General features: G+C 35.5%; 2 protein-coding genes across 5 annotated transcripts; one reads left to right on the top strand and one right to left on the bottom strand.

The window, feature by feature from the left end:
- The first annotated feature begins 52 nt into the window (after nt 1-52).
- On the top strand, nt 53-2,297 carry LOC117604582 (testis-expressed protein 10 homolog). The gene is made up of 5 exons (XM_034324837.2): nt 53-253; nt 325-1,504; nt 1,579-1,813; nt 1,888-2,042; nt 2,114-2,297. The coding sequence occupies exons 1-5, from the start codon at nt 53-55 to the stop codon at nt 2,215-2,217; spliced, it is 1,875 nt and encodes a 624-aa protein (XP_034180728.2). The 3' UTR covers nt 2,218-2,297.
- Nucleotides 2,298-2,542: 245 nt separating this feature from the next.
- On the bottom strand, nt 2,543-14,368 carry LOC117604574 (polyamine-transporting ATPase 13A3). 4 transcript variants are annotated; one of them, XM_034324816.2, is made up of 18 exons: nt 13,775-14,368; nt 11,471-11,625; nt 10,394-10,514; nt 8,360-8,427; nt 7,843-8,010; nt 7,423-7,760; nt 6,807-7,011; nt 6,539-6,737; nt 6,124-6,235; nt 5,861-6,050; nt 5,600-5,800; nt 5,280-5,465; nt 4,837-5,211; nt 4,595-4,736; nt 4,370-4,518; nt 4,072-4,300; nt 3,908-3,989; nt 2,543-3,602 (listed from the first exon to the last, which is right to left on the bottom strand). In XM_034324816.2, the coding sequence occupies exons 3-18, from the start codon at nt 10,407-10,409 to the stop codon at nt 2,543-2,545; spliced, it is 3,720 nt and encodes a 1,239-aa protein (XP_034180707.2). In that variant the 5' UTR covers nt 10,410-10,514; nt 11,471-11,625; nt 13,775-14,368. The 4 variants fall into 4 exon arrangements, with proteins under 4 accessions (XP_034180707.2, XP_034180708.2, XP_034180704.2 ...); XM_034324817.2 differs by having other exon boundaries at nt 13,781-14,368; XM_034324813.2 differs by lacking the exon at nt 11,471-11,625.
- Between the last annotated feature and the right edge of the window lie 776 nt (nt 14,369-15,144).

Genomic DNA, 15,144 nt, shown 5'->3' with positions numbered 1-15,144 from the left:
TCGTATTAGATATTATTTAGCAGAAATTTATCCCATTGTCAGATAAATAATCATGGGTAAGGGTAATAAACATATGAAACGTTTAAAATCTGAAAAGGCCAAAGTAAAACTAAAAGCAAAAAAGACCAAAAATTTGCCGAAAGGATTGAATGTCACTGATCCATCGTTTAAAGTTAAAAAGATCGTTATTCGAGAACAATTAAAACAACGGGATGAAACAGAGATTCTTAGCAAAAGAAAGCTCAATGTGAAAGTAATATTACAAGCTATTCTTATTAATGAAACTGTATATGATTCTCTATTACATGTATATTTAATTTGCAGGAGCTGTTATCACGTCTTCAACATCATAATTCAACAGTCCGACAAGATGCTGTGAAAGAACTGAAAGAACTTTTATCAGAGCATTCATTAAAATTATTAAGTTCACAGTTTGGAATTTTGTTGCAAGGCATTTGTGCATTGTCCCTTGATAAAGAGAAAGATATAAGACACGATTCTTTAAAAGTTTTAAGTCTAATTCTTGGTCCAATTTCTAATGATCAACTTAATCCATATTGTGATGTTTTAATCTCATATTTGAGATGTGCCATGACACACATAGATCCACGCATCAAAGAGGATTCTCTACTTTTTTGGGATGTACTGGTGCAGAACTGTAGCACTATTTTGGCAAGAAACAGTTACAAAATATTGCCAAACTTTTTAGACATGATTTCTAGATTACATACTGAAATAAGACCTGGAAGGCAATTAGTTACTACTTTAAACTCTAAAAACACTAATGTTAGATGGAGAATAAGAGTGTTGGAAAGGCTTGCTACTATGTTCAGCTCTATTGTTAACTTTTTTAAATCTCAACAAACTGTTAACTCAAATGTGCCTGCACAAGTTATACATGTAGATAAAACTACTGGATATATTCCCATTTACATGAATGCTAATTTTCAACACTGTGACATTGATTTTGAACAAGATGACAATTCGAAGGAGAATACTGCTGAAACAAGTTTAGAAGCTGAGGAACTTATGAAATACATAGAACTGTTAATGCCACTTATATTTGATAGTTGGATCGAAGTGTGCCCGGATGAGAAACATACAGATAATTCTGCCCTTTTAATTTCAACAGAAGCTTCTGAATTATTAAAAAGCATTGTAGAAATAATACAATTAATAACTGAATGTATAGACATATTACATACAGAATGCGATGTAAACATGAAATTTTGGTTTAAAAGTAATTTTCAGAATAATTATGTAAAAAGTTTGCTTTCGAAATTTCCATATGGCAAATTAGGGATAACTAGAAGATACGTGCCTTCTGTAAGAAAAGGAAAACGTCAAGCAGACTTTTCTTTAGATGAATCACAGGATTCTTGTTTAGAGTATAATTTAGGACTTTGTCAGATTTATGTTTGGTTTACATCTATACATAGTAATGACAAGACTGTAGCTAGATTGAATAAAAATTATTGCACGTCTGTCATTAAATATTTAAATAGTATGATCAAATTTATTTTTGAAATTAGTGCTTCAATTAGTAGTTAGAAATTAACTTTCTCTTTTTTTGTACAGAGAAACTTGAAAATTGGCCGAGTGTAAATAATACTGTATTACCATTGTTGACTAAAGTTTTAAGAACGTTGTTTCTAAAAGCAAGTAAAATTTGGTACAAGAATCACCTTGATCTGAATGAAACTCTGCAATCTGTTGTAAATGCATGTTGTAATCAATCAAAGGACATGCAGTTACAATTATTTTCTCTCATTAGTGATATCATGTTAGACCATACTTTACATGAACTGCATAGGTAATCACTTTATAATTTCAAATATTTTTAAAAGAAAACTTGAAATTTCAACAAAAATTGGTGTTACATTACAGGGAAATTGCATTTAAGGATTTCATCTCGACATTGCCAAATCTTCTTTTAAAGCCGAAAATACATGAAAATACGGTACAAATAATAAATAAAATTGTACTGCGGTACAGAGATTGGATTCAACAAGAACTTGTCGCCAATCAAAATGATATTATAGGTAAGTATTAAAAAAATATTTTTATAATTGTTCATACACTAAACATAATTTATCTATTATTTGTATTACAGAAAATGCTAAAAAAATTCAAATTATGGGATCTGATGATGAAAATCAATCCCGTCTGATGATATGTAATTTATTTTATTTTTTAGACGGTCAAATTTTCTATTAAGTAAAAAATACCCGTTTCAAAATAAATATATGTATTTTACATACAAATTTTTTTTTATTAAAACTCGGTATAAGAGATAATTTATTTTAAAAGATTTAATAAATTAACAATTTTGAGAGACTTTTTACTAGAATGCAATCGTCAATAGCGTTAAATTATACGCTTTGAGGATTATTAAAAATACATCATCGTACATCTTGCATTTTTTGTGCGGATTTATAGTAATATTTTTCACAGTTTTATAAGTATTCCATAATACTTCTGTACAAATACTGGTATTGTAAACTAACAGAAACAGATATAAAAATGTCTTCAAAGTACATGTTTAAAATCTAGTTATCATGTTTGTGTTTTTTGTTAATTCATCATCTTCAAAAGTATAATTATCAAAGGCGTACAATCCATTATTCTCCTTATTTTGATCTATCGTTTGATGAACTTTAGTACCGTTCAGATTCTTTTCAGTTTTCTTTACGTAAGGCTGTTCCACTGTATATTGGACATTCATGATATTTTCTACGCTTGGCGTTAATGGCAAAGTCGGTAATTCTTTACTAAGCGGTGGCCAACTCAAATCGTTTTTCAATTGTTGTTCAACTCTTAAGTATTCTTTCTTAGACTTTTCAGCCCTATAGAAATGTGTTCTGAATTTTTTCTCAATCATATATTCTATTATAAACGTTTCAACGAAGAAACAAATGACAAAGTTTGCCAAGGCAAGCGCCAATATTATGATCCTCCAATCGTAGGTCGGAGGTAGAAGTAATTGAAGGCAATTTATTACCCACTGTGCTGGATAAACTGTGATATAGGCGCAAACGATGGTCAATAAAATAATGGAAAATACGAATGCAATATTCGTGTAAATCGCTTTTCTATACGGTTTACCTCGCGAAAATATTATAGCCATTGTTATGTATTGGAACATCGAGACACAATAAACGGAATAGTTTTCGTAACTAGTGTACCCGGTCTCGTCCGTGAGAACGAACTGGGTGTACCAAGGAAACAAGCGAACCGCGTAATAAGCAGCTGCTTGAAAAATTGTCATTATCAACATATGAATGGATAATGAAAATATCGACGTGAATGTTAACAAACTAGTCATCGGTGGTTTTTTAACCAGCTTCTTTTCGTACGCCCGTGTTTTCCCGAAGAACGAGGCAAAATTAACGATCAGACATATGTCGATGAAAAGGAATTCTAAATCTGTTAAATTTGAATCGATCGAATAGAGAATGATAACGGATAAAAATTCTGTAAGGGAATAAGTGACCATAAATTTAAAAATTCCAAACGATGTCACCAAGGCCGCGCGGCCTTCTCTTATTACCTTTGGAACACAAGTGATGTCAGGTACCTTGGATGTGAAAGGGCTCGCAACGCTGAAAAAGAAACAAGTATCGTTAAATATTGATATTAAAATGCATAAAATAATTCTGAAAACTGGGACGAATTTTTCCTTCAAAATTTAACATAACCAGAGAGTTTTAATTTTATCGACTGATGTTATCTGTGTCTTCGCGAAGAGCATCGTAAAAAGAGGGACTTAAAGATGAAGGAAACAATTTGTTTCAGTTTCTTGCATGTTAACATAAAAAAAATTATGCGCTTTAAAATTGTCGTATGAAATGAAAGTTGAAATCGCGTACGATTGTTATATAATTCTCTGTAGCGTGACAAACATTACCTAGATTCTGCTTCGGATAAAGATATACCCGCGTGTGCCGCTCTCAGAGCACCGCAGTCATTAGCACCATCGCCGCACATCGCTGCAATGTTTGCGAAACGTTTTGAAATAACCATTTGTAAGGTATAACGCAATTAACTGGGGTAAATGTTAAAATGCCGTACCCACGTAATAACCGAGTTGCATCAACTCCAACACTAATTGTTGCTTTTGATCGCTAGTCATCCTGGCAAATATTGCTCCGCGTACGCAAATCTTCGCCACGATGTCCGGATAATATTCGCGGAGTAACTGCCACGACTGACCCGTTAACGCGAACCGATAATTAGTACTGCCTATGTTTCGTTCTATATCATGTAATTCTGATATTTCAATCTTTTTATCACAAAGACTCTGAAAAAAAAATAAATGATTATTTTCTTTTTCCTTTTGGTATTAATTTTAAACGTTCTGATCAAGTACCAGTTTGGGAGATAACTCTTGAGCATTGAAATAAATCTTCGTTTGTGATTTATCTTCTTCCATAACTACAGTCACATCTATCACAGACTCGTGCGGCGACAAAATGCCACACTCTTTCGCAACGCTTACTGCAGTTTGAATGTTATCACCTGAAAGTGAACGGGAAATAAATCAATTCCCTTTATGGCAAGCGAATGCTTTATAAAATAAGCTGAAGGTGCGTACCTGTTATCATCAATACATGTAAGCCAGCAGATCTTAGCTCCTTGATGATCGGTATGGTTGGCATTTTCAACCTATTCTCCATAATTACTAAACCTAAGAACTCAAGATTCTGCTCGACCGCGTCTCGAGGCAGTTTCATAATCTGCACAGAAAAAGGTATCACAATTAACATCGAATATACTGTAGGAATTTTTAAAATGTAAAATCTTTGTTCAAGATAATGTAAGAATTTATGTATCTACCTTACTGTTACTTTCCGACAATTCGTTTCGTCCCATTGCTATAACTCTATAACCCTGTTCAGTATATTGCTTCAAGCAAAACATAATATCCTTCGGTATAGTTTCAGGTTTGCTCAAGCTAAGTATCATTTCGGGTGATCCTTTCGTGTAAGCTCTGAAAGTTTCTGATCCCAATACGCGTACTATCACAGACATTCGTTGCAGAGAGCTCGAGAATTGATATTGTTGCACTATCCCAATCTCAAATATCTCGTTCATATTCTTCGTGAAACCGTTGTTTTTCGGCGGCTTTGCTATCGTCGGTGCTACGAGATCATATTTGTTTAAATGCTCTAGTTCAGACTCTTCTAACTTCCATCCGGTACTCTCAAACATCTGTGAACGATAAGCTTATATGAAATAATATTTATAACGAAGGTGAAGCGAATGGAACGAAAGAGTACCTTAACATCTAAAGGATCACCACAGAGTTTACCGTCGATCAGAGTTAAACTATGACAAACTAACATTCCCTCGAAAAGAGGATGGTCGCTTAATTTAGGAATGGTCCTCTCTGATTCACCAAGAACACCATTCGTACAGGGTACAATGCCCCACATGTCCAAGCCATCTTCTGTTAAAGTGCCGGTCTATAAAATTCATAACTCTTTAGTTAAGGTTAAATATTTTTTATAAAATATTTACCAAGAAATATTCAGTCGTAAAGCTTTCCTTTCAGACCGTTGGTAAAAGTAAACATTTCTAAATTATGTATAATTATTACCTTATCAAAACACACGCAATTTATGCTGCCAGATACATTAATCACTCTATTACTAATACAATATATTTGTGCCCTTTTCAGTCGTGCTTGAGCGTACAGTTTTCCCACTGTCATTGCTGCCGGCAATGCCGGTGGAATAACTATTGTAATTATATCCAAGGCTTTTATCGCTATATCATCGGCTGTGATTCCTCTGGAAACCTGTGTATATAACATTCAGTTTATTTACAATTCGTTGTATAAAGAATGAAAATGAAGTACCTTGGTTACGATAGTGTATATAAAACCGCACGTCGCGATTAATGCCAATATACCAATGAACTTGTAAGAATCTTGATCGAACTTAAAATCAGCCGGTGGCGGATAGAGAATAGCTGCGACCAGGCTACCTTTACTTGTATGGAAACCAGTTCTAATGACCCGCGCTAAAACTGGACTATCGCTATAACTCCTAATAAAGAAATTAAATTAATATACATTCATCGAGCGTTTGTGATGTTTGGATGAAGGACGATGGGTAGTACCTGGTTTGAATAATGGTGGTGCCGCTGAATATGGTATGATGGGAACATTCTTTGGAATCGTACAAGACGTGACGCGATGGTAGAGGAGTTTTCGTCACTGGCACGGATTCTCCTGCAATTTGTACAATGAATAATATATTATAGAACAGGGATGAGCAACCCGCGGCCCGCCACACTTTCTCCTGCGGCCCTTCAAAGATTTTTTTTCATTCCTACAGTGTCCCGCAGTCTCGTTGTACCCTGGGGGTGTTAACTTAATTTTTGACATCATAGATTTCTAGTCTGCCTTGGTCCAGGGCCGGCCCTGAATTTCAGTTCATTTTACATTGAATATTTTTAATTTGTAGCTGGCCCGTTGTAAAATAAGGTTGCTCATCTCTGTTACAAAACGATGTAGACAACTTTCGAGACGTACCGGTTAGCATGGATTCGTTTAATATACACTGGCCCGTTAAGAGTACCGCATCGCATATAACAGTAGCTTGATGCTTCGGTAATTCTATGATATCTCCTGGCACTAATTCGCTGCTCGGGATGTTCTCGGATACTTTAGAACTTCTATGCACGAGTACAGTTCCTGCCGATGCAACTGTCCCACGTAGGTTAATCTGATTCTAGAATCGGATTCCACGTTTAGCATTAAGCACGATGGTATGATAACAGTACGGAGACGAACGTTTTACCTTACGGGTTTGTATTATGGAGCTAATGATACCAAACAACGACATGCATATGATCGCTGCCGTGTAATAAAAGTACTTCTCTGCGAACCATACGCACAGAGTAAAGACTTGGAAGATGTAAAACGGATTCAGAACCTCTAATAAAAGCAACACCCCTATACTTTGTACTGGTACAAGGATCTCATTGTTTCCGTACACGATACGTCTGTAACAGAGAACGGTTCGATTGTAAATAAGAGCTAATTAAAGTGTATCATAATTATGAGTCATATTTCCACTATTAGATGTTTAACATTTTTCAACAAGCTAAAGTGAACTAGAGCGAGATTCACTCTAGAGCCAACCCTTTCTCGGCCATTTTCGGTCAGATCGGAAGGGGGAAAAAAAAATTTTGATAACTCTTACAATTTGGCCTGTACAAAAGATTTTCAATCTTAGATACGGGTTGGCTAATAATGATATCTAAGGGTATAATGAAAAATTTTGAAAAAACTAATGAAAATCTGCTAATCATTTGAATAATTGATCAACTATAATCGTGTAGTAAATCTCCTGAAAGCGTGGAAAGATGAATACATATAATGTATGATACACGAGATGTTTATCTTATCAGTACCTAAGGCATTGTTCTTCTTTAGAGAGTCCTTGATTATTATTGAGGTGAAGATCGGTGCATAATGTATACTTGTCTAGACCTACTAATCTCGAGAACGTGTTCTGTGTTATGTCCCAGACGTAACATTGTTTCTTACACCAAAACGCTTTGTACTCGAACACCTCGCACTGCGTACCGTTCTCTAAATTAATTTTCAACATTTTACATCTGATCTTCTCCATCAGTTCCTCATCCTTCGAGTCCAAATATTTCAATAATTCTTCCCTGCTAATGTTTCTGGCAGAAATAGCCTTAACTTCCGTCACGAAGTACGACTTGTATTTTCCTTGGTAATTATCCTACATCAAATTTTCTAATTATTATTACAACTGGAATCAGTTTTTTTACATTCAAAGGGATTCTAACGAAGATGATTCTTACGGTTACGAGCAATTTCGTTGCACGATTCAGGGGACATTTTTTGTGGGTCGCATATAGGTGTAACTGTGGGTACCAGTGGAAGAAGAGTCTCACCCAACCGACGGTCAACACGTAGGAAATACATATTAGAACACTTTTCAACGTGTTCTTCTCGAATCCATAGATTCTCTGAAAAAAGGTATATCAATTCTTAAATCCCTGATCAAAGGGAAGAGCAGGGTAAGATGGTCAAAATTGCCTTTGAAACCAATTTTATTGAGCTATAAAAAAAAATCGATATACACCAAATTTCAACCCTCCCGGTAGGGCCGGCCCTGGGCCTAGGCAGACTAGGCGGTCGCCTAGGGTCCCCCAAGGTCCAAGGCCCCCATAAGACGATATTGCGTCTAAGAATGCAAGAATATTTCCTTGAATATTAATCGATGTAAATGCAAATCTAAATTAGTTACACAAGCTTTAATTATATCTTATCCTGCTATACACCCTTTGCAGCGAATAGAATCAATTATAATCATACCATATCCTCATCTTGACCGCTGTGAATCCTCTGCCACTGCACTTCCGACGTTTGGTCATTCTTCAGCCCTAATCACAAAAAAAAAAAAAAATACGCTGTACAAATATCGAGGAACCTCTTATGTAATTAAATCGAATCGACTTTATTGCTCGCCGCAATAAATTATTTTCAAACTCTGATGAGTTACTTAACAATCATGAGTCACAATCCCGAGATAAATTATGGCAAAAAATAAACAGTCGCGATTAGTTATTCACCTATGCAACTGAATTTTTAATATTTAAAAGTGACAGTGATTAATTATCCAGATGAACCCATTTAACAGATTGTTGTAGAAAGTCTGACATGATTTCATGACATGAATTTATGTTATGTTAAATATTTTGATGTACTCTGTGATTGATGAATATTATGTTTATCAGAGTTACAGCTGTTTAACGTTTTATTTCTGTAGCTGAGTCAAAACGAACGAGGGTTGAACTTGATCAATCTAACTAGAGAGTATTTTTTAATTATCTTAAGAAGTCAGGGATCCTTACATAAGAGCATCGATAAAAGCGTCAGCACAGATTTATTTCATTATCATTCAATGAATCAAGTTCTGACCCTCATTGAGATCTATATATATTTATCTTACAAAAAAATCAATAATTCTTCGGTAAACATTGTACGATTAAGTAGCGATAATTCTCGCTCGTTATCGAGTCGACAGGCACGATTGCATCTCGAGTGGAAAATAAAAGAACTATTTTTGCACGCGCGACAGAAGGGACGCGTAAAATCAATTTGCTCTTATCGTTGGTAAACAAAACTCCTTCGATTTACCCCTGTTTCATTGAATGTTGTCATTGCAGCGTCGCTCGTCGAACACGTGCTTTGATAGCTGTCGTTTGCAATCAGTTGTACATTTCATTGTCTCGCTTGATTGATGTATAATGTATTTAGACGAATAATATAACGGCACTGTTTATCGATACTCGAGTTGATTATGAGAAGCTATAAAATTAATTATCAAACATTACGATCGAATTTGACACATCCTCGAAAACTGTTAACACATTCATTGTCGCACAGCTAACACGTGCGATACGATTATTTAATTTTTCAATTGAATTGTTCCCGGCGTTGTTTCGACTTATTAGATATTGTACTAAATTCGTTCGATTATATTTGGCTATGTTTGCCAATAATTTTAAGTATGTAAATCTATTGAGTAATCGATTTATCGCTCGTCGTTGTTACACTTTGCATTATTATATTTAACACGGTTCGAAGGTACAAGTCATGTCGGAAAGGAATATTTTACCGACGTAGTATTATCGGAAGCAGAAGGACACTAACAGTTGAACTGATAGCGTCCTTTAAAAAGCTGACGGAATGTCGGAAATTATCACGTTTACAGCTTACACGCGGAAGCTTCGACAGTGTTAACCCTTAACGGTCGTAAGTCACCTCTGACGTGACAAAAGTATTTTGTCGCTACGTTGGTATGGCACGTGCGAGGAGACAAGATGTATCGCGTCAAAACTATCTAGTAAGAATCATGTATACAAAGCTAGCGTCCGATAAGGGTTAAGTACGACGGTGCAAAGTCTAAAAAAAAATTCTTCATTCTCCTATTTTTCATTATAGTCCACCAAATCAGTCAATGCGTTATACTCGAGTTCAGTGTATTTAAGTTAGTTGTTCCTTGCCTCTTAACACGTTGAACGCCACAGTGAAATTGGAAATTACTCTAATTACTAAGAGTAATTATAATAGTAATAATTAGTTTTCAAATTTCTAGCTTTCTATTTGCCATTTCATATTATTTGTACCCTAGCAATATTACTTAAAATAATGTGTTTCTATCGTTTTCTTTTAATTATTCAGGCGTGTGTAAATTGTGGAACCGGTCACCGGTGACCTCCATGGCGTTCAACGTGTTAACCCCAAATTGGTAGTAAATGATCTTAACTCAGTGATCCACTAAATCCATAAATATACAAAAGTGTACCGCGCGTTACAATAGACCGTTGACCATAAGAAACTCACCATTGGTTGTTGTCATAACTTCGAACTTTAGTTATTTATGATATAAGCACTCAAGTGCTCAAGTACTATCCTTCAACTTGAGACTCCGTTAAATAAGGATCTCCGTTTGCGCCAGTTGATGCTGTAACAAAGAGGAGTAATTTTTTTTGAAAAATTATGTGTGTGTTCCTGGAACAGGTGTCTATTCGTGGAACTTCTTTTTTTTTCGCGCGGTGCAGAATGAACAAAACGTATACGTGAATGAAAAGGAACAGGTGATGATCACGTTGCCAGGCGTGGAACGAAGCGGCGCGCGTAGGGAAAGAATACTAATGAGGTTAAATAATGAAAGAAGATACGGTCAAAAGAGACGTCAAATAGGTAGTTCGACACTGAACATATGATTACGGGTGACCGTGCACTTGAATTACACAGTCGGCACAATAAAATTGTTGGCGAGTCAAGTGGCGAAATTACAGTGAACTACGTGGATGGACTAATCTATGCAAGTTCCTATTCAAGTTTTCGATCGAGCATAGATGAATGAACAGCCCGGCAACGAGATAATTGATGGCCATCCATGCGACCAGCTACTAATTAAATCATTATTCTATCCTTTAGACAATGCGCTCGGCTAGCTCATCTTTCTTGTTAGAGATATTTCGTTACACCTCGAAACGGTACATGGAGGAAAGAATGACTTATAATTGATTAGAAAAGCGTAAACAAAAAAATATCGGGTATTGTATGAAGATTTTTTTTTTTTTTAATCTAATGCTTCAGTTTGCTAATTCCGAGTGGTTTTCTCAGGGCCGGCCCTGAGATTCAGGGGGTCCGAGGCGAGCTCCGAAAAAGGGCTCCTTCGCATATACGACATAAAAAAAAGTAGCTCAAATAAAATTTATAAAATTAACATTGAAGCTTGTATAACTAATTTAAATTTGCATTTACATCGATTAATATTCAAGTTGTCTTATGGGGGCCCAGGGCCGGCCCTGAGTCTTCTTTCCTTAGTTTCTAATTTTTCGACCAAATTTATAACATAGGTGAGCTTAGTGAATAAAAAGACTGATGGTATCTGTACTTTGAAAATATTACCTTCGGCACACTAGTGACATTCAATCTTTCCTTATTTTTCGTAGAATATCATCGACCTTGTACAATTTCTTTACGCGAATGTAAATCGTTAGATCGTTCAATGACGAGGTAAACGTGTTTATAATTCACACCTGGAATAATGCTTAGAAAGTGTTCTGCAATAAATACCACATTTTACACGGTTGAGCTAGATAAAATAAATCACTTGAACATACTGGTTAATTTATCAGGAACGAAATTGTTATAACATAATTTAAAGACTGGGGATGAGTTTTATTTTATTATTTGTACATACATACTTTTATCTATTGAATATTTTAAGAAGAGTCATTTTTAATTAAAAATTGTAGAGCCCCCCTATCGAACAATTATAGTTGCGCCACTGACCCAGCTTGTGTATCTCAAGTACTCGTTCAAGGTACATTTAAATCAGAGATCAAATTGTAATAGAAAAGTTATAAACTTCCTTTTTACCATCGATATTTGATTTCAGTGCGAACCGGTTGAATAATGAAATAAAACAAGAACGAAATTCACGTGTGTGCGAACCGATCAGTTATTTCAAGATAATTAGGTTAATTTATTACCTGCCTCGTGTTTGAGCGGGAAAAGTAGCATTCATTGTGTGATTAAACAAAAATTTAATTCAATGACATGTTTCCGCGACGAAATTGTAAAACAAATTGTTTCACCTCTTCCTTCTACTAATACTACATCAAGCCTTAGAAATTATACAGATATGAAATGTGTACAAACGTAGATATGCAGTGTAAATGCGCAAGCAACGTGTATGGAAATGCGACATACTTCTGAAATGTTTTGATAAGATATTAAAAAAAAAAAAATGTTGCGTTGAGGTGAAATTTAGGTTGGAATAGCAGTTAGACGCGAAGAGGAAATTCTTGGACTTCTTTGCATGAATTTACCTATATGTATGCCAATTAGAAATACTAATTGCATCGAGTATAATTAGCTGATTATACGATAAGATTTTTTATAATTCTATTATTATGAGAAAAGAGGATGAGTAAGCCTTTTTCGTTTAATAAGTGTCAAGGACTACGAACACGCTTCTCGTGTTCTCCATCCGAACTGCCAACAAGTGTTCTTACTTTGTTCTTTTCTTTTATCCTGCGTTTCAATGTTCTTATGAAATTAAAGAGCTTCTGTGAACTGCGACTGTACGCTTCAATTTATTAAAAAACAGAGGTGAACTTGTAGAAAAGCTACTCCCCTTCGATTTCGTAAAATTCATCATTTTAAGCAACTTGTTTCCTTTAAGTTGTATGTCGGATTCGATTAATTTGCGAGATATTCGCGAAAAACTATGAGTACTATCGCATTGAATTTCGAAGTTAGGAGTATAAATTTACTAATAACGTTTTAACCTTATAGCCTTTCGACTGGTCCCATTACTTAAAGGGTTAGAAAAAATGAGATAAAAAAGAAAGTTTTTTGACGAAAGTTGCCCTATCGACATTTTATAATCCTTGACTTACTCATCTTCGTTATTTCATAAATATCATTAATCAATGTTCATATATTACTTTTACTTCTTGTTATGCGAAACCGGTATCGGTTTCGCACAATTTCCATTTTATTGTGAAATGTGTGTCATGATACCTCCTAGAGTATGCTGTGTATGGTGTCATTAGAAATGCAACCCGTGCCTCTACATATATACTTTTAGGTAGACACCATTGCGTAACGTGACACCAGTAACTTTGGATTGATTGTAACTCGTTCTTTCGCAAAGTGATTTATAAAAAAATAGAAAAAAAAAATGAAAGGAATAGGACAGTTCTGGTGGGGAGTACGGTGCACCAAAAACAACATTTTTTTCATTGTACTAATTTAAGCCGGTTTAAACTACTTTCACTGATGGCGGTAGTTTCGTTTTCCTTTTTGCAGGTGACTAGAATAAATCACTGTACCGTTCGAAAAAATTGCGAACAATCGAACTTCGATTTGCCGATATCGTTTCGAATCGATTAGAACACGTGACAAACGAAGGTCGTTGGAAAAGTTGAAATTCTATAAAATGAGAACAACAGATCGATCAAAGAATTCTTATTACGAGTGAAGGAATTTTTATCTTGTGCTTCCTTTAAAAAAAAAAGAACTATTGCGAGATCATGAAAAACGCATTCCATCCATACCACTATAAATGACTAGGGTTGCTCAGAAGAAACACAGTTTATTACATGTTCAATAGTTATATCTCAACCTTCATTGATAGAAAATATTTCAAGTACCTCGATCGATAGGAGTGCTATTTTTATTTCGATAAAAATTATAACTTACTCGAACCTTTAATAGCGCTTTCCTTGATCCGATCCCTTCAATTTCGAGGGGACGTAATCCAAGACGCACACACGAATCTGTGCATTCTCAGTGGACCTTTATCCTTTCAATTTTCGTCGTTACTAATCCCTCACAGATCGCGTAAGATTTCACAGACAATATTGTCCTATGTTCCAGATTATCATGGAAAATTGTAATCGGTCACACGGCGCGACCGGAAGTTACCGACTCAAGGTAAGAAATTAAAAGCGCTCGAGCGTGTCACCGGAAGCGTGGAAAAAAATCTGAGAGATTGAAATAAAAAAAATCAACTGCCCGACTGTCACGATAGGTGTTCGTGTTACAGGAAGTGTCACAAGGCCGACAGCTGCAAAAGGACCGATGACAAAACTTGAAGATTACGTTTCCGGCGGGGACGGTTTCGGAATATCGAACGATCGAATTTGTATGTAATATTTTTTTTTTTTTTAGTACTCGTCGAAAGTTACCTTATCATTTCAACAGTTACACCATTCGCGTGTTTCGCGCCGTACGCCCGGCTGTACTGTACTATTCTGTAACGTTCCTGAACTCTGTTGCACGAATTTATCCCCTCTCTGTACCCCCTATCGGCAATCGCTCACTTTTCCCGCGGCACAGCTTACCGATAGATCGCACGCCGATATTTACCTTCTTTTTCCACAACAAGCCGCGATTTACGTCAAACCGATGAACTAATTCTCCGTAAAGGACATGAGCTTATCGAAAACGGTTTCGAGAACGTTCGCATTCTTTTTACAGTGTATCGGTTTACGTTCAACGTCATTCATTTGGTATCATTCATTCAATTAATTCGCGATTAAGATTGACCATGTATTTATACCGTGCAAGTACATATGTACTAAAAAATACTTACGTACTTCGGTAATTAACTGATCTACGATGAGAAGACGAGATTGAGTATAATGGTAAGATACACAAGATAGAATCTCAGTTATTCGAATTTTTAACATTCGTTTTGAAACATTCCAGGTAAAAAATGAGTTATGGTAGTTACTGGAAATTACATGTACCCGCAATGCATTGACAAGCACTCGGGCGCCTATTAGCGTCCACGCGCGTTAATGAAGATTTCGCGTAGTGGTTCACGTGCGGTGCGATCACTTCACGTTTTCTTCAAAATACGTAACCGATTCGACACGCAACGAAACTTGACCGTGTTATTTGTAACGAGTTAATTGATTAATTGTTTTTTTTTAAATATTGTGAGTATATACTTACGTTTTATGTTATTCCAATATTCTGGGAATCTGGTATGTTTATGGATTATATTATATAGATTCTCTGAATAGGACAGTGGCGCACGGGTTAAATTCTAATTTAACGCGATA

Source organism: Osmia lignaria, chromosome 7 (assembly GCF_051020975.1).
Source record: "Osmia lignaria lignaria isolate PbOS001 chromosome 7, iyOsmLign1, whole genome shotgun sequence".
Taxonomy (NCBI): domain Eukaryota; kingdom Metazoa; phylum Arthropoda; class Insecta; order Hymenoptera; family Megachilidae; genus Osmia; species Osmia lignaria.
This window is presented reverse-complemented; position numbering and strand designations above follow the sequence as displayed.